Genomic DNA, 20,301 nt, shown 5'->3' with positions numbered 1-20,301 from the left:
TAATAAATGTTTGTTGACTGACTGACAACTACTTCTCCTGTCTCTTCCTAGTATAGCAACAGAGTACGTTAACAGAGAGAGGCCAGGATGGCAGAGTGAATAGAGAGCCAGCCTTCAAGTCAGGAAGAGCTGGGTTCAAATCCCAAGTCAGATATGTATTGGTGATATGACTCTAGGAAAGGCACTTTACTTCTCAATGCTCTAGGCAAATCTCTAAGACTATAAGTTTTATAACAGGGAGTGACCACATTGGTTCAAGGAATATCACCTTGGAGTTCCCTATGCCAAAAAAATTGGTCTGGTCTCTATCTATGTCCTAACTAGCAGGAAACTCATAGAATTAGGAAGCTTCATACTCTTTCCTTCTTCTTTGCATATGAAGAAAGACAACTTGTGGATGAGGCAATAGAAAAGCCTAGATGTTAAGTGGATTTCCCTAGGTCCTCCAGTTAGTTAGTGGCAGAGACAGAAACCAAAGTGTCCAGATTCTCAGTGTGGTCCCCTTTCCACCATACTATGTTGTCTCCTAACACTGAGTTCTATAAGAAGATGAATACAATATGTCCCTAAGTTATTTTCCAGTCTGCTGAAGGTAAATTGTAAACAAAATGAAAATTAATTTTTTTCTTTCTTATCAAAGTAGAGAAGACTCGAGGGTATGTGTATGACAGTGTATCAGCTATGAAAATAGCTGTTGGTCAAAAATAACAGCAAATATCACCAGGTGGCGTGGGTCACAGATATGGTATTTGAATAAGCTGGTTCTCATGGAGACATATTGTTTACGGAAAGTGGGGGGAGGGGTGCTAAGAGAGAGAGAGAGAGAGAAAACACATCCATTGCAAAAGAGCTTTGTTGGAAACACATCATTCAAAAGGGCCATTATTGACTTGGCTCCCATGGTGCCTGACTCTGGATCTGATAGGTGCCCTTTACAGGTGTATGAAATTTAAGTAATAAAGGATCGTTTCCAGTCAATGTGCTTAATGAATAATGAACTGGCAAGACTAAATATTTATTAATATTTAAAATCTCCAAGGACTCTCTTGTTATTTTAAATATCAACAACAGCTGTGTAAGCTACAGGATAAAACATCAAGGTCCTCAGCCAGAATCTCAAAGCTAATTCATGTACTCTGCTTATTTAAAGATTGATTTATTTAAATGATTACTTAGACTAAGATTTAAACCCCTGATTTTGGCACAGACGATCCACTAGCTGGTGCCTTCTATTTGCAAGGAATCAATTTCTAGGAATTCAATTACTGAAAGACACCTTCTAGTAGCTTACTTATTTTTTGGAAATGAAATGCCAAGTAATTTAACTTCCAATCTGATTGGTTTTTCTAGGTATGCTTTTTTTTTCATTCACTTACTTATTTGATAATCAAGAATTAATTGTGTACAATGTGCATCAAAAAAAATTGGAGCAGGACTCTATTATCATGCAAGTTAAGTTCTACGCCCCCTTTTCACCACCACAGAGATGGGGCCACATAGTGCTACAAAGATATGTGGCACTAATTCCAAAGCAACCACGGAAATGAAGAGTGTTTTATTCCCATATGATAATCACAGCATATACAGCATCACTTGTAGATTGCTTCATGCTCCACATGACTTCATCAATACTGGAATAAATGTCCAATGGGCTTTGAAAGGCCAAAAAGATTAGGGTTCAAGTTCTACCTGGTATATTCTGACTCTGTGATCCTGGGCAAGTCATCGGCACTCAGTGCATTCGGCAATTGTCTAAGAGTATAATTTGCAGAGAATGTGACAGTTGTGCTGGTGAAGGAGTGTCCTCACATGGGAGTTCCCTATAACAGTGAAATCACAGGTCCAGGCCCTGTCCTTAACACTATATTTCAAAATGTGATTGCTGAGAAGGAGAAAGCCCATCTCCTTTGTGTAATGGTGCATTACTTCATCCAAATCAAATGGCCCTGTAGTGTGTCCAAACACTTGTAAATAAGGAATTCAAAGAACAGGAATATCACTTGATAACTTGAAAGAGAAAGAAATCTCTTACATCTTGTGATGGGAAAATCAGTATGTAGTTTGTGTGTGTGTGTGTGTGTGTGTGTGTTTGGATGCATTTTAAAAATATTATGCATAATATGCATATACATATATGTATGTGTGTATATATATGCTATATAATGAATAACAGAAAGATTTTAAAATGTTAAGTAAAACTATTAGCATTGATAATTTTACTACTAATAAAAAAAGCCACATACCTTTTTTGGGATGGCTGCATTAAAGCTGAAACTTTATCATCAAAAAATTTCTTCATTGCGAATCTGTCAAGAGCTTGGTCAGCACTATAGGAGAAGCAGAAAACATGTCATCAGAATTGTAGTTTTCCCCAAATTGCACTGCTGTTCTGAATTAAATACAAACTCCACTGGACCACATGCAGAGAAGCCTTGCTCCCTCCTATTTGCCCACCCCCACCAAAGATGTAGTATATAAACCTCACTGCTCAGGATGCTTTTATACCAAAGGAACATGAACAATTTAGGATGTAAAGGGAGTTCCTGGGGACTACTAAAAATATGAATTGATAATCACATACCCCTTTCCATTATTTGTTTAACTAAGAGATTACCATTTAGCTACATTATGGAGGCGACTAATATAAAACCAAACTAAGACAAATGACACTTGTTTTCAAGTTACCACCAAACAGCAAATCCACAGAAGCACATTTTCTTGGACCCAAGTTCACTGCTAATTAGTACGATGTGAAGCAAATTCACAAATTTTGTTACTAAGATGCTAGAATAGACTCCTCCAGCATTGCTGGAGAGGCAAAAAAGGAGCTGTCTCATCATCTGTTTAACAAAAAGTAACCAAAAAATAGTCCCAGGAATTGGTAGAGGACGGAGGATAAAACTTATAAAATGAACCCTGAATAATTTGATAATTTTTTTTTTTGCACCATCAATACCTGCCAGCCCAGAAGTACAAAGCTGTAGATATTGAGCCCGCAGGCAGATATGTTTCATCATAAGACACAAACTGATCTGGACAGAAGGTAGGAATTTTCAGAAGTCAGCTTCCAGCCTTCACCTGATTCTATTCTCCCACTACTATAACGTGTCATTCTAAGAGAAAGTGAAACTAGCAGAAGATTTTGGGAAGTTATAAGAGTCAATTAAAAAATGTCAGAAGAGCTGCACAACTGAAGGTGGAAAATTGAACAACACTTCCAAAAATGTTGATTTTCTACACAGGAGTGCTCCCTTTACTGGTGCTAATGGAACTCAAAGGTTGCTGTACAATCATACTCAGAGACTGGTATAAAAATTCCTGATACTTCCTTCACTGATTTAAGAGTTCTAAGTTTTAAAAATATAGGCATTCAGCCAAAGGAAACAGACAAAGCTCATGAGCATTCCTATAGGTGTGAGAATTACCCAGACTATATGGAGCTCAAGTACCACACAGAACTATATTTTGTCAGAGGCTGGTAGGAATATTGAGGGTGGTCTATCTCTCCAAATTCCTTCAGGTAAAATCTGCTCTTTGACAAACATATTTGTATTAAATGACTAACTCAAGGTGACCAGGAATATTAATAGGCCTGGCCCACACACAAATACTTATTCTCACCAATAGTGGGGAAGTGGGGTGCTCATTTTCACTTGGCTACACCAGTCAGGAAATTTAAGAAATTTAGGGATTAGGTTTTCTCCAAGGCAGGAAAAAATTCTTTCCAGAAAAAACACTTTGAAAGTCAAATTTCACTTCTTAATGGAAAAAGGGAAATAGTTTATCACCACCATATGAATGGTCTTTTAGTTCTTCTTTTGGACACAAAGCAAAGGTTGTATGAACAGTGAAGATGATTAAAAAGCTCCTGGTTTATTAGAGAGGTATGTTAAATAAAAAAAAGGATATCTGTGAAAAATTAAAACTGACAAAGAAGTAATTTAGACTGATTCTGTTTTGTCATCAGAAATGAGAAATTTATAAAGTACATCATTTATATCTGGTCTTTTACTCCACAACCGCATCTCTACCACTTACTAACTCCCTACTTAGAGCCCCCCAGAACACATGACAGTCTCTAGCTGAGCCATACACTTTCTCCAATTCCCAAATACATCTTTTCTGGGTCATCATCATCTCCTAAGTAAAAGCAGATAGAGATTATAAGGACACACCATTATAAGGACAACTGTGCAGGACACAGTTCTTTTAGACTTTCAGCCCCATCCTAAAGCATGAGTCAGTAATTGGTGAGTGTATGTACATATACATGTACATACATGTGTACATGCACACTATCCACCTATTACTTTCCCAAATATGTGTGCCATACCCTGGATCTACAACAACAGAGAAGTAGGTTACAAAAAAAATCATGACTTCGTTGGTAAGACCGATTTTTCTTCTAGCCATGCATGGGAGTTAGTCTCATTGTATTTCTTAAGCAATCATCATTCGAGAATATGAACATAGGTTCTTAAATCATTTCCAGCACCTCTGTGAAAACTGGTAAATTTCCACATTTTTAAAATGTTAAACTAGAGAACTCACTTTCACAAATATTTGAAATGGAAGAGAATGCCATGGCTGAAATCAATTGTCAGCTTTATCTATTTTCTGATAGTAGAATCATAGAAAGTTAGATGTACAGAAGACCTCAGGGATCCCCAAGTCCAACCCCATCATTTTACAAATGAAGATACTAAGGCCAAGAGAGGCACAAACATTTGCCCAACACCACAATGTCAGTTAATAGCAAGCCTGAAGCTAGAACCCAGGACGTTTGATATCCAGTTCTTCCTCCAGAAGATTACATTACAGACAGAGAAAATACATTTTATCTTATTTTCCCCTTACCTGGCAGAAACGTTGGTGAAATGCATGTACGATGATATGACAACTCCTATCCGCCCTTTTCCACCCTGAGGGAATGAAAGAATCAATATATCTTTATCCTAAAATGGGAAGCAGAACTGAGTATAAACTAGAGAGTGCCCTATACATTCCACAAATTAAAAGGTAGATCATGCTTAAGAGACGAAATCAAAATTGGATCTTTGGGAATTACTAATCACTTGGGGTTGCTGCTCTGACATTCTACGTCAATATATGGAGAAGAAAATCAGCTTCTAATTCCATACTATCACACTGGTGATGGAGGCTTTTTAAGCCAATGAAAGAAATCCAGAGCAGCTGTTAATTGAGGGCATTTGGAGAGGCTGAGCAACAATGTCCAATGTGCTGCTAATTAAAATAATACCAATTTACAGCTCAAGAAAACTGACAGCAATCTATTCAGTTTTATTTCACAGAGGCAATGCACCCCTTACTGGTCAGAATGAGAACTATGCACAGGGCACAAACTTGGTAGAGTTAAAACCATCTTACCTCAGGGACAGGCTCCAAAGTATCTGCAAATCAATGTGATGATGACCCCAAGTATGCCTTGGGGCACTCTGATTCACTCTATAGCCCTCTGTCCCTAGATATAACTATAGGCCTTATTTTCACTGAATTTTTTACTCCTGTTTCTTTATAATATTCTAATACAGTTAATATTTATTTGAGTAAATGTCTTACCAACCCCTCTATAATGTAAGCTCCTAGAGGGAAGGGAAAATGGATTATCCATCCTTGTACCTCCAGCCACAGTTACAACGCCACTATACTACTACTACTCTGCCCCATTCCCATGGTACTTTAAGGTCTGCAAACATCTCATTGATGCCAAATAATTTACTGAAGAAAGGCATGTGTATAAAAACATCATATGCCTAACCTCGTGCTGAAATTCAGAAAAAAATGTGCAAGTGATATTTTACCATGTAAAGTCACCCCTAACTGTGCAGCCAAAATTATGCTTTGATGCTTACCAATAAATAAATGAATGAATGAATGAATGAAGGCTTACTGGGAAACAATTTGGAGTTCTGCTTTTGGAATTATTCTTAGTAATGTGATATTCTTTGCATTCAGCTTTAATCACTAAATGTTCACCTAAATCTCAACTTTTTTATGGCAAATGGGACTGAACAGGATGAGGTTCATTTCCTTGAAAGAAAATGCAAGTCATAACTTTCCCAAAAACTGAAATAAGAAACATGAGTCAAAAAAGCGAAAAACAACAACAAAAAGAAATTTTAAAAGGAAAAATGTGAGCTCTCTCTTGTTTCCTTGCAGTTCGTACATAAGTGGTATACCCTCTTATAATAAAGAGCTTCACAACGATTTTCTCAATTTGATCTTCCCCATGACCCTTTGAGGTAAGCAGGGAAGGCATTATTCATTTTCATTTTTACAAGGTAGAAAGTTAAGATTCAGAAAGATTTACATAACTTGCCTGAGGTCACAGAGCTGGCCATATTTTTGAATTGGTGAAGTTTGATCTGAAACACTAGAAACTAGTATACATAGACAATATTCTCATGATAAATTATTTTACAATTTCTCAGCTCACCTCAATATAAATGACTAAGAAATACGGGCTTCGTGGGGACTAGGTTCTCTAAGTGAAAACTTATAATTACATTGAGTGAAAACATATGCATATATATATATGTGTGTGTATTTCTTCTCAATCAATAACACAGATAAAAAACTGGAAGGTAGGGAGAAGAGGGAAAAATATCCATCATTTACATTAAATTAAGAAAGAATTATCAAGCAGTAGTAAAAATCTGTCCATTTCTTAGCATATCCAAGCCAAGACAAGCTTAACTATCTTAACAATTTCTGGCATGATGGTCTATGAGATATTCATTCTGGAAAGCACAGAATTTTGACAGGTATCAGCAATTTCATCCAACAGTTATGATTTATGACAAGCCTCAGTTAAAGCCAACGCCAATAATTTTGAATTAAAGGTGAACAAATCTTTCATGGTTTGTTTTCTAAATGTTTCCAAAACTTATTAAATAGTTTACATGACACCAGTACAAATGACTAATAAATCACTTTTATGAGTTTTAACATGTTTCCTATTAATTCACCCAACAAGTTTTGTCTAGAGGTAAAAGGAACAGTTGTTCAGGGAAAGCAAGTGTTTTAAAGGTCCAAGACAGTAAATCCATCAGCTATTATACCCTGATTTATTCTTTTTGAGTACTATTCAGGCTAATTTATTTCACATATAGTTGAAGTAAGAAAGTGAAAAGGAATGAACAGTCTTAAGAATGTAAATGTATAATAGATTTAAATAGTTATTTTAAAAAAGGAATGGAAAAGGAGGAGGGAAAGCTCCAAACCTAAAATTGATGAGAATAAGCCCAATGATCATCACGCCATTTTTTTTTTAATTAGAAAAACCTATTTTTTCTTTTTTTGGTTGTAAGAATATGTAAATTTCTGAAAGAAAATCTGCCTGAATGCATGTGTTTGTTGTTGTTGTTGTTGTTGTTTTTTTAAGGCAATTGGGGTTAAGTGACTTGCACAAGGTCACATAGCTGAATGCATGTGTTTTTGAAGGAGCATGCATATGCTCTTGTTTATTGATTGACTGATTAACTGATTTGCAAGAGGGCTAAAGAGAACAGAGTCATTGAAAACAGATGTGGGAGAAGCGAAAGAAACAGTCCATTTTTTTTCCTCCATATTTTATAGCAGATGAGTAGGATTTATGTAACATGTGAAGGTTTGCAAAACATTTTAGAAATAGCTCATTTTATCCTCACAACAAACTCAGGAAGTAAGTACTGTTATTATCCCCATTTTACCAGGGAGGCAGGCGACAGTTGAGTGACTTGCTTTGAGTAAAGGTCTGAGGCTGGAATTTAACTAAGGACTTCTTGAATCCAGGCCCAGAACTCGATCCACTGAGCCACCTAGAGGCCCTTAATATAACTATCCTGTATCCTGTAATAGAACTGATGAGTGGTATCAAATAGAAATGAGAGTGGTAAGAGCTATTAAACCAAACCTAAGTATCCCTCCTGAGTGCTGGATATTGCCTTAGAGAATCACATACTGACATTATCTATGCTCTATGGTATTTTTATTCATTTGGTTAAATATTTTCCAATTACATCTGGTTTGGCAGCACTGGGCTGTCCTACATTTTGACACATCTTTAACAGATGATGGAATCGACAGTAAATAGTAGTATATTAAAAATGCTGATAAAACTTAATTCATTTTCATTTGAGAAGTTAGAAAATTGGCTCATTAATTTCAATAGATCTCAAAATCTTTATGGTAAATAGTCTCTAAAAATCTGCACTCACATGAGTATTGAACAATCCACATGTCCCCTAGCGTCTCCCTGTCCCCCGTGTTATACTTGGGATTTCATGATCTCCCAGATCTCTTCCATGTCTGAGATTGTCTGATCCTAAAATTTGAGAAGTAATACTCCTTCGTGGGGTTAGTTGAGATGGGGGGAGGGGAAAGCATGGCAAACACTGGGAAAACTTGCAAATGACAGTTACTTGGGTTACTCAGTCAATTTTAAATGCAAATTCCCCTAGGGAGTTTTAAGTCTACAGATAAACTGCTCTTTTATATGAAATACTTGAATCCATAAATTGTTACCACTTAACTAAGATGTCACATTGACTTTTTCAGAGGATTTACAGAGAAAATTAGAGAATGTATAAAAGGGGGTCAAAGTGAGAACATGAAGACATTGTGCACTTGAAGGATGAAAAATGGGGCACAAGAGATAGGAGACGGGGTAAGGGTTTGAAATAAGAGAGGATATTTTAAGTAAGGGAGCATAAAATTATCTACTTTCCAATGGGCTATGATAGTAGAAAATGCATGCAGGGCACTGAATTTTTTTTTTCTCATCTTGAATGCTCATTAACAAGTTCCTTTAGGCAATTGAACAATAATCATGTCGGACCTCTAAAGGCTGCCGCATACCATGCCTGCTCTTTTAGCAAAGCACCAAATAATAGATAATGAATAATAATGGCAACTCACCTTTATGTGAAGAAATGAATATATAAGAATATAAACCCCTTGAGGAGTCACATTGAATATTTCGTCTAACACATAATCTATATTGCACATAATCTACATTCAGTCAAGATGGCTGAACTGAATATAATCCTCTAGAATGCTGGTTCAGTTTATTAAAGACTATACTTTTCCCGCAGAATTACTAAGCACTGTGCCTACAATCACACATAAATAAAGAAGGAACAAACCTCCTTAAGTATAATACAAATGTCCTTATAAGATGAAAGCAAAATTTGAAAGGAGAGATTCTAAACAATTCAGTTGAGGCAATGAACATATTACTAGTTATCAACAGGTATCTTCTACTTTTTTTAAACAAAGAGTTTCCATAAAAGAACTTTTTAAAATTATTAAACTATCTGGCTAGACAGACCTACCTTGGATACACGCAATTACTCACTCATACATATATGATCCACGTTGTTGTAACATGTATGGCCCTCAAAATCACAAAGCAGTATTAGAGGGTTGCTTTGTTTGATTAAATGAATAGATCATCATCACAAGACTTTGTAAACCTTCACGTCATCTCTAAAGCTCATTTGGAGAACATGACCCAATTATTATTGCTAAATTTAGAGCTGGAAGACACCTTAGCAAACCTTAGGTCCAGCAATTTTCAAACTGTGGTTCACAGATGTCAGGGGGTCCCCAAGATCCTTTCAGAGGGTCGTGATGGCAAAACTATTTTTAAAATCATACTAAGATATTATTTGCCTGTTAAAATACTCCTCTGTTGATCACTGTACACAGTAATGGCAATATTGTAACAATCAACAATTGTGAATGACATAGCTACTCTGATCAATACAATGATTCAAGACAATTCCAAAGGACTCATGAAAAATGCTATCCCCCTCCAGAGAGAGGACTGATGAACTATGAGTGCAAATTAAAATATAATTTTCTCACTTACTTTATTTTTCTTGGGATTTTTTGGTGCTATGGCTAATATGGAAATATGTTTTGCATGATTTCACATGTATAATTGATATCATAGCTGGAGAAGGAAACGGCAAATGACTCCAGTGTCTTTGCCAAGAAAACCCCAAGTGGGGTCACAAAGAGTAGGACACAACTGAAATAACCAAACATCAAAAAATAATTGATATTGTATTGCTTGCCTTCTCAGTGAGTTGGGGAGGGGGAAAGGTAGGGAGAGAATCTGGGACTCAAATCTTTTTTTTTAAAAAAATGCTAAAAATAAACAAAAAAAGACATGATTTTAAAAAAGAATATAAGTTTAAAAAGAAAAACTGTTTCCTTCTTTTAAAACTACCTATCTGTATGAGGCTGGATTTTCTTCATATGCTCCAACAAAAAAACATATCACAACGGATTGAATGCAGAAGCAGCTAAGAGAATCCCGCTGTCTCTTACTAAGCCAGACATTAAAGAGGCTGTAAGATTATGCAAAACAGTACCACTCTTAGGCTCTAATAGCTTAAAACTGCACAAAGACTTTTGGGACATCTTGTAAATTTTTTTAATCTAACAGTTTTGATTTTTAAAATAGCAATTATCAATAAATATACCCCACATAACTAAAAGTTCACTTGGGTCCTTGATAATTTTTAAGAGTATAAAAGGGTCCTAAAAACAAAAGAAAAGTTTGAGAAGTGCTCACGCAGTCGAACTCCCTCATTTTGCAGATGAAGAAAAAGAGGTTACAAAGAGCGGAAGGGATTTGAGCAAAGTCTCAAAGGTAAGAAATACTGGAAGCAGCATTTGAACTCAAGTCCACTCTCTCTAAAGCCTATGTTCTTTCCACTATACTATGCCTCCTCTTTTCATTTTTTTTAGCCAAGTATAAAGTGAGAACAAGCATTTATATAGTGCCATAAAGTTTACAAAATATTTTATAAATATGACCTCATTTTTCCTCACAATAACCCTCCAAGGTAGGTGCTATGATTATTCCCATTTTACAGATGAGGAAACTGAGGCACAGAAGAGTTAAGTGACTTGCTTAGAGTTATACAACCAGTAAGTGTTTGAGGATGGACTTGAACTCAGTTCTTCCTGGCTTCAAGTCCAATGCTCCATCCACTGAGCCAGAAACCATTTCTAAAGAATGTCAAAGGAAGGAGAGTGAAAGTGTTTTGAACCTTCTTGTAAATTATCACTTAGACTGCTACTTTTCTTGTTGCCCCCAAACTTGGTGGGGCGGGGGTGACACAAACCATGAGGTCCATTCATTTCTCCTTAGGATAAAATTGAATTTTTTATTTAAAACTGAATTGAACTGAAAAGAGCAACATATAATGTATCTTGCTTACCCTGCAGTGAATGACCACTACATGCTGAGGGTCGCTGTTCAGCCAGTTCTCTTGAGCCTTACAGATGGTACACATCTTATCAAGGGGAGGGGCATGGAGGTCAGGCCAACCCACATCCATAATCTAGGAGAAAAGAAGTTATATTTACTCGCTCATTATTGAAGCAACATTTTTACAACATTCACTATACTTTGGATTACACGTTCACTTCATGAATTTATTGCTAATGTGAATAAGGAGAAACATGCTTCCATTTCTAAAAGATACCAAAGTGTTAGGTAATGCCAACAAAACATCCCTTCAAAGGCCTTCTCAATATTTCTGAATGTGGCATGCCAGTTCTAAGTATGTTCTTTCAGGGCTATTAATGGTTCAAGGATATCGAGGTATGGGCACAGAGAAAGAAGGATGTAGGAACAAGAAACACTGGCTTAGGCCGCAGGGGTAGGAAACCTGTGGCCTTCTACGGCCTTGGGTACGGCCTTTTGACCGAGTCCAAATTGTACAGAACAAATCCTTTTACTAGGGGGATTTGTTCTGTGAAGTTTGGATTCGGTCAAAGGGCATCACTTGAGGACCTAGAGGGCCCCATGTGGCCTCTAGGCCACAGGTTCCCCACTCCTGGCTTAGGGGTTTGCCCCAAACTCCTCGGATCAAATCGAAATCTCAGTCAGAAAAATACAATTGTCCACACAGACTATGCTATTTAAAAATCAAGGAATAAAATACAAATGGGAAGTAGCAAAATTATCTAAAAACAAAAGTATCCATAAAAGAAGGAAGAATGGAAACACAGAATCACAAAACACATTAAATTAGGAGAATTAGGCAAAGCAGCAATCACATGGGCAGATCTGTTATATAAACACAAAACGGGTATCAGCATTCAAAAATTGAAGTAGTTTGAATGAAGGTTATTGGGAATAAAGCCAGTACCTTTGGGTTAAGCTTCGTAAGGTCATATCTCTTTTCAGAGAGGTTTATCACCTATAAAGTGAAAAACAAACAAACAAACAAACAAACAAACAAACAAACAAATACTAAGGTTATTAGAAAAGCCATCACTTTCAGAAATAAGAGGAGAAACACAATTCCATTACTTATCATCTACAAGGTTTGTTAGACTTTGTAGTTTTCATGTAATTAAAAGGATAGGTACAAGGACCTGTGATTTCCTTGAACTAGGGAACTTCCAGGTAAGAAAGCAATTAGGTGGTATAATGGATAGAGTCAGGAAGTCTGGAGTCAGGAAGATCTGAGTTCAGATTCAGCCTCAGACATTTATCAACTGTGTGACACTGGGCAAGTCATTTACTCTGTGTCTGCCTCAGTTTCCTCATCTGTAAAATGGGGATAATTATAGCACTTACCTCAGGGTGGTTGTGATGATCAAATGAGATAATATTTGTAAAGCACTTAGCAGTGTTTGGCACATAATAGGTACTTAATACATGTTCCTTTCCCTTCTCCCTTCCTTTCTAGAACCTTCTCTGTAACTTAAACTCTTAAGGGAGTTGCCAAAACCGTCAGGTACTCATTCTCACGGTTCAAATATGAAAGGATAATTGGGGAAAATAATGACGATGACAAAAGATATCTCGTAGGGGATAAATAGCCCTCTGGAAAATAAATGCTTATTCTTAAAAGGGAAGCAGGAAGATATACTGAAATGAACACTGGATTTAGAACAAGAACGACTTGGTTTAAATTCTATCTACAATACTACCATGTCCTTCTAATATAGCTTCATAGTTCAATTCATTTGGTATTAAAGACTGAGCTCTGGAAGAGACCTTAGTGGTTATCTAGTATAGGCCTCACTTGTTTGTTTGTTTGTTTTTGATTTTAAAGATTAGGTAATTAAGGCCTAAAGAGATGGTGACTTGACCAAGGTCAGAAGGAATAAATTAAATAATTTTTCTGATTCTAATCCAGCACTTTCTCCACCATGTCACTTGGACCTCCAGATCATAGTATTTTAATACTCTTAATTCATTCCTGAGGAACCGTGCCATGTCTTCTTACAAACGCTAACCCCCTTCATTTGCATTCACGGCAATATCCCATTTATTCACCTTCAGGACCCTGCTCTATTACCTGATCTTACTCTCATTTTGCATTTTTACTATCCCACTTTCCTCCAATTCCTAACCCACTATTTACTATTACTACAATGATGACTACTACTACTACTACTACTACTACTACTACTACTACTACTACTGCTACTGCTACTACTACAGCTAGTATTCTTACAGAGCTTTAAGCATTTTACACATTCTATTTTATATGGTTCTCACAATGACCTTGTTAAGTAGGTGTTATTATTATAATACCCATTTAAAGAGGAGGAAACTGAAATTGAGAGAATTAAGAATATTGCCCAAAGTCACACATGTAGTAGGTATCCATTGTAAGATTTAAACCCAGGTACACCACTTTACCTAGCTGCCCAGTGCAAGGAGGGGCCAAAATGTTCAAATTTCCACTATCCTAAAAAACCTCTTCATTCAGCCTTATCACCACCACATCAAACCCAAAGGTGCTTGGGCCCATCTCAAACTAACCATTTTTTCTTAATTCTTCCCTGTTACTACCAAACTTCACCAAGTAGCTGTCTGTACTTGCTATGTCCGCTTATTGCTATCTGACTTACATCAAAAATACCAGGGGGTTTTCTCTCTTAATCACTGAAGATCTCTTTATCTACAAATCCAGTGGCGATTCCTTAGCCCTCATCTTTGATTTAGTTGCAATATTTTATGTTCTTGACTAATCCTAGATAGGCTTTTCCTTGACTTCAAAGAAGAAAGAAAACTCTCTTTTATTGCCTCAAGTGTCATTTACAAGCTCAGCTAATACAAAGCATTAACCTTCTAGAAACTGTTCAAGTAGTATGAATTCAAATATTCATCCATGCGCTCTCCTTTCATTTTTACATGACTTAAAAACCTTAGCTCATGTGAGAGTTTCTTGTATAGCAAAAATAATTTCTTTAGATTACCCTTTCTGGCATGATTTGCAATCGTATAATCAAATTTCACATCGTAGAGTTTTCCATCCTCCCCTTTTGCAGCAAGGGGATCATAACAGCCATTTTCCAAAATTCTTGAGAGATATCTTTTTTTTTCATATCATAAAATTATAACCTCTTGGAGAGAAAAAAGGCCTTGAGGATCACCTACTCTTGCCCCTTCTAGACATGGGGCAACTGAGGCCCACAGAATTTAATTACATGTCCAAATTCACACAAATATTAAATAGCAAAGCTGGAGTTGGAAACATAGGTCTTCTAACTTGAAATCTAGTTACACTATGTGACAGAGTAGGTTAGTATAAAACCTAAAATATAAATTCCTAGAGGCAGAATACCAGAGAACATAAAGAAACACTTCTAAAAGCTGCTAAAGAAAAAAAATCCAATAGTGCATTTGAATCTATTTATTATTAATTAGGGTAGTGACTGAACTGAAATCCAATGGCAATGAACTTTCAACAACAACTGTAAAGGAAATTCAGCGACATAGCTGCAGGATTACAAACTCATCCATCACATCCCAGATCATTTCATTCAGTCACTGAAGTTTAATGAGTACAACAGATGGCATGAGATGTAGCAAAACGGACTGCATTATATACACCTGTTAAATAGATCAATTAAGGGACTGGTCTGATCATGAGAAATGAATGGAAAGAAAATACTCATGTCAGTATGATTGAATTTTTATACAATATGACAAAAGATTGGGTCAGAAGTGGGATATTAACCTTCCTCTTTGAAGTACACTATATTCTATCACAAAAACAAAAGAATGAAAAAGCTATTTTACACCAAGAAATCCCACTGACATTTTATTTTTATATCGCTTACATTCACATTCCCAGAAAATCTTTAAGTATGAAAGCAAATCTGGATTCCTAATCACTATTATATGTATGAACTTCTTACCAGTGGAACACTGTATACAATGGCCATTATGTTGGTTGTTTTTGTTTAACTATTCATGGCAATATCTATTTTTCTTGATACAAGGGAGAACTCAATATGCCCATCCTACTTACCCCTACCTCTACTCACAGGTATAATTAGAGTTACATCAAAAAATGACTTTGCTCTAAGACAAAAGGCAGCATTGTGACTTTTCACAAGCGTGTCTTGACAGTATTTACCAAAGTAAATAGTACTGACTCTTACCAGGTAGTTATCTCCATGTTTGGATTTTAGCATCCGGGTTACATCTTGCAAGTTATGTAGATAAGTTTCCTCTGAGCAACTAGCTGGGAAGGAGACAGCGATGATCCGCTCAGTGATGTAGGTAAGATCGAGTTCATAGCCTTCCTCCATGATATGACCCAAGATGGCACTCCTGTGAAAGAGTGTAAGGTTCAAAAGTAGGCCCAGCAAAAGGGAATCAGACCAGGGTATGGAGGGGGAAAAGAGAAAAGATGAATGAAAAGTATTTTGAACAAAATTCATACAAATTTTTAAAAGGTGACAAACTTTAAGGAATTATTTTTTAAATTTAACTCACGAGCAGCTGGTCAGCATTTTTTTTTCAAAGTTTTTACTATATCAATTGTGAAAGAATGACTTTCAAGGGTAAAACTTTGACTCATGACTTTCTTCCATTTACCAAGTCCTTCCTTCCATGAAAATATTTCTTATCTGTGCCTCTCTCTCCATTCTGACTGTTCCCCTACTAATCTGGTCACTCAGAGTCTACAGCACGACACTGTGACAGCCTCACATAAGATGCAAAGACACTGAGACCCAAAAAGTTTAGGTGATTTGCTCTGGATAGAACCAGTAAAGAAAAGAGCTGGCATTTTAACACCTATTTTCATGCTCCAGGTCCTTTGTTTCTCTCACGATATCAAACAGTCTCCAAAAACTTAATCCAGATGCATTGATTCTGTTATTTTTTGCCTCCCAAAGTCATATTATATATTTAGTCAAACTGCATTCTCTTGCTATTAACATTGCAAGGTGGTGTGGATTTTTGTGATCGGGGCTTCTTAAAGATAAGTAATTTGGATCTGGAAAAAGTAAGAAAAACCATATCATACACTGGAAGGAAGATATAATGATTGCTTTCCTGGAGACCTAAGGTTAATTAGAGGCACAGATACATAAAAGAACTGCTGAAAAGAACACTTACTGAGAAAATTTATCACAGCAGAATGAAGAACTTTTTGAAAAACTGTCAGATGCCTGGGGGGGAAAAAAACCAAATTGTTAATCATTTTAAAGTTTCAATGTACATCACAGAGAGGTAAATAAAGCAAAATCTATGTTTTGTAACATGCGCTGTGTCAAACATTCAGACCAATGCTTTTATCAATTTGAAATACATTCACAGCATCCTTTATGCCTGTGCTCCAGAAATGCATTACAAAGCCTTCTGATAGAGGCAACATAATAGACTTGTCTGTTCTAATATGAGATTGGTAGGTATGTGAGTGAAAAGTAACCAGATATATTTAAGAAGCTTAGGTCCTATCTAGGGGTCCATCAGGACATCAGAGACTACTCAAGTATGGCTATCTTGCCATCTACCCTGCTGCTGCTGTTGCCCTTCTTCTTGCCAAGAACGGTGACCTTTTACATTATCTCTTCTCCTACTCCATCTTATCCTGTTCCAGTTATTCTATCTCATTCCAGATCTTGGCATAATAATCATTGCTATTGCCCAATGGCTACACATTCAATCTTTGACTGTTTGTGGAGACAATGACAGTCTTCGTTCCCAACATGTGTTACATCAGAATGCATGTTTCTTGACTTTAGAGACTGGCTTCTGCATTTTTATCTCCAGCACAATGCTTGGCACATCTCAGGTACTTAACAAATGACTACTGACTGACGGTTTCCACTCTAACCATGTGCAGCTCTTCATGAGCAGGCTGGCCTCTAGGTTATGAATAATTTGGCCAAGGAGACTTTGAGACTGATTTTTAAAATACTACTAAATAGTAAGTAGTCATGAATGGTAAGGAAGTAGATTTCAGAAAAAGGGACCCTCAGTTAATGGAAATCACAATATCCATGAAGATCCTTTGTTGATATAAGATTTTTAGATGAGAATAAGGGGTCATCTAATCAGTTCTTAGTTACGTATGGCTGCTGCTTTTCTTTTTCTTCAGCTGAGAAAATACCACCAAAGGAAGTAAAACCATGACAGAAACTGTTATTCTGTTTTATGTGTACAAACTACTGTTTATAGCTCTTCAATTACTCCTATCAAGTCTTTAGGGCTTTTTCTGAGGGGATTATTGCTTCCAGGATCATCTAGAGGCAAAAATAATCAAATGTGGCTCCAGGGTCTTTTCTTGGTACTTCACCACTGCCCTTTCCCAGTCTGGTAAACCATTTCCTCACTTGTCAAGTGCCCAACGTTCATTTCCCCATCGACACACTCTCTAGTTATTTATACTTCCACTTCTGTGCTACAAAGCCTGTAATTGTGTTGTGTACATTACTCCTACTCCCACAAGCCATTAGGACAGCAAATGCTCTTTCTAAGTTACTATGCCCAAAAAACCCAAATTACCTAGCAGCAAATGTCCATTAGAAGACTTACCACTTAGCTTCACTGGAACGGGACACCTGCCTGCATCTGTAACTTTTGAAGGAACTACCAAAACTTGTGGTCTTCTAACCTAGCCTTCAAGAATTCTGGGTTATCATCAAAGCCTCCAACTACTTTTGAAGGTATTTGTATTCTTAAGTCCTTTGTACAGGTATAAATGTTATGGTGTTACCTCTTGGAGAGAAACTTGCACCATACTAAGTCATATCTTTAATTTTGAATAAAAACCTGTGCCACAGTTGAATAACAGATGGATGATAGAGTTGACAAGGATCTCTTTCCTGAATCTCATAAATCAAGCTGCTACCTTCTCCTATTCTACATTGTAATAAGCTTGAAGTATCTACAGCCAGAGAGAAGAGTCTACTTTTCTGGAAAAATAATAGGAAAAAAAAGTGCTCTTAGAGTTAATGCATAATTTCATCTATCACTTATTAGTAGTCATTTGCCACCCTCAAAATGGTGGGAAGTGTAATGAATAAATGGCACAGAGCTTACTTTCATGTATGACAGTGAAGGGTATAAGATATATAAGGATGTCATATAAAAGGGACTTCAACTTTATCCCTCCCAGGTATCGGTCCCTACATAGGTTGAATAAGATAAGCTTCGAAATAAACCGCGAGTTACTATAAAGGCAAGATAAAAATAATTAATAAGCTAATTACAAATTTACTCATTATACATAAAGGTCAGTAAAGGAAAACATCTCCATTAAGAAACAGCTCCCATGTTTTTTAAGGGCTACTAAAATATGCTGGGCAGCCAGATGGCTCGAGTGCTAGCTCTAGAGTCAGGAAGAATTGAGTTCAAATTCATCCTCAGACACTTAATTGTGTGACCCTAGCCAAGTTACTTAACCCTGTTTGCCTCAGTTTCCTCATCTATAAAATGAGCTGGAGAAGAAAATGGCAAACTACTCCAGTATCTTTGCCAAGAAAACCCCAAATGGGGTCACAAAGGGTCAGACGTGATTAAAAAACAACTGAATAACAATAAATTATCCACATTAGCACACTAGCCACTTCAATTTTCATACAGCCCTCAATCAAAGGGTTAAGACTTATTTCTTCTATCACTGAGAATCACACACACAAGCAAAAAAAAAACTTAAGTATTTTTGGAGTGGGAGTGGGGAAAGGAAGCATCAAATGTTTCATTCGTCAGATTTTAAAATTAAAAGCAAAGAACATAATATTCAAGATATTCCTCATTTATATGTTATGGCTATTTCAGAGACGAATTGAAGGTGGAAGAAAAAGAGGTAGAAATTAAAAAAAAAAAAAAAAGAGAGAGAATCAAGAAATACAAGGAAACAAAAATAAGCCGAAAGAAGAAAATATCTATATAAACATAAGGTAATGGTATAAATGATAGAAATATTTTAAAATTACTCTGAACCCTGACAATTTTAGGGTCCTTAAAAACTATCTTTAGTGAGGGCAGCTAGGTTTAACAGTGGATAGACCACAAGACTTAGAGTAAGATCTGAGTTCGAATTCTATCTCAGACACTTACTACCTTTGTAACCATGAGCAAGTCATTTTACCTCTCTGTGCCTCAATTTTTTCATCTATAAAATAAGGAATGATAACAGTACCTACCTCACAGGGTTATTGTGAGGATCAAATGAATTAATACATGTGAAGGGCCTTGCAAACCTTAAAGTACTATATAACACTAGCAAAAAAAATTTCTAATTACTATGGTGATAATACTAAGCACATGCTTATATTCTTTAATATTGGTTGCTGAATTATTGTATACTAACAACACAAAAAAAATTCAGAATTTTTTACAAGTTCCCATTTTCCCTGTAATAAATAACATCCTTACCACTCTCTTTTATAATGAAATTTCTTTCAGACCTCCACTGAAGAGCCATCTTTTACATGAAGTCTTTCTAGATCCTTCCACCTATTAGAGCCTTTCTTCCCTAAAACTACCTCACAAATTTTCTCTTCCCATAAAAGGTAACCTCTTTGAGGACAAAGACTTTCTTTTATCTTTATCTCCTCAATGTTGAGCACAGGACCTGGGACACAGTAAGTGCTTAATAAATGTTTACTGATTAAATCCTTGTTTAGGGGCAGCTAAGTGGTGCAGTGGATACAGCGCCAGCCCTTAAGTCAGGAGGACCTGAGTTCAAATCCAGTCTCAGACCAAACACTTGACTCTTACTAGCTGTGTGACCCTGGGCAAGTCACTTAACCCCAATTGCCTTTTAAAAAAAAATCCTTCTTTAATCCATTTTGTTGAACATTTTTCCCCCTTCCTTTTTTATTCTTCGTTTCAAGCAATGGCTCTCTAAGGAGGGAAGAGGTTGGGAAATGAAAGAATTTATTTCCTTGAAAGACAAAAAGCTTCCTAAAAATCAAAGCTGTTTAACAATGGAAGAGACCTTTGCACAGAGTAGTGACCTTAACAAGAAGCCATTCTTTTATTAGATAAAAGGACTATTCTAAGGTTCTTTC

At 36.4% G+C, this 20,301-nt stretch overlaps 1 protein-coding gene across 4 annotated transcripts in view; it reads right to left on the bottom strand.

Annotated features, from left to right (window-relative positions):
* TNS3 (tensin 3) overlaps window positions 1–20,301 on the bottom strand; it is a 511,123-nt gene that overhangs the window by 178,905 nt on the left and 311,917 nt on the right. For all 4 annotated transcript variants that reach the window (XM_027836865.1, XM_027836867.1, XM_027836868.1 and 1 more), the window contains 6 exons: window positions 16,397–16,449; window positions 15,433–15,604; window positions 12,174–12,224; window positions 11,238–11,360; window positions 4,858–4,922; window positions 2,244–2,327 (listed from right to left, as the gene is read on the bottom strand). In XM_027836865.1, coding sequence (XP_027692666.1) covers window positions 2,244–2,327; window positions 4,858–4,922; window positions 11,238–11,360; window positions 12,174–12,224; window positions 15,433–15,604; window positions 16,397–16,449 — 548 coding nt within the window. The remainder of the gene's footprint in view (window positions 1–2,243; window positions 2,328–4,857; window positions 4,923–11,237; window positions 11,361–12,173; window positions 12,225–15,432; window positions 15,605–16,396; window positions 16,450–20,301) is intronic.

The sequence above is a fragment of the Vombatus ursinus genome, unplaced genomic scaffold, assembly GCF_900497805.2.
Source record: "Vombatus ursinus unplaced genomic scaffold, bare-nosed wombat genome assembly UNPS02014820.1, whole genome shotgun sequence".
Lineage (NCBI taxonomy): Eukaryota > Metazoa > Chordata > Mammalia > Diprotodontia > Vombatidae > Vombatus > Vombatus ursinus.
The sequence above is the reverse complement of the archived record's forward strand: the minus strand, read 5'-3'. Positions and strand labels throughout refer to the sequence as shown.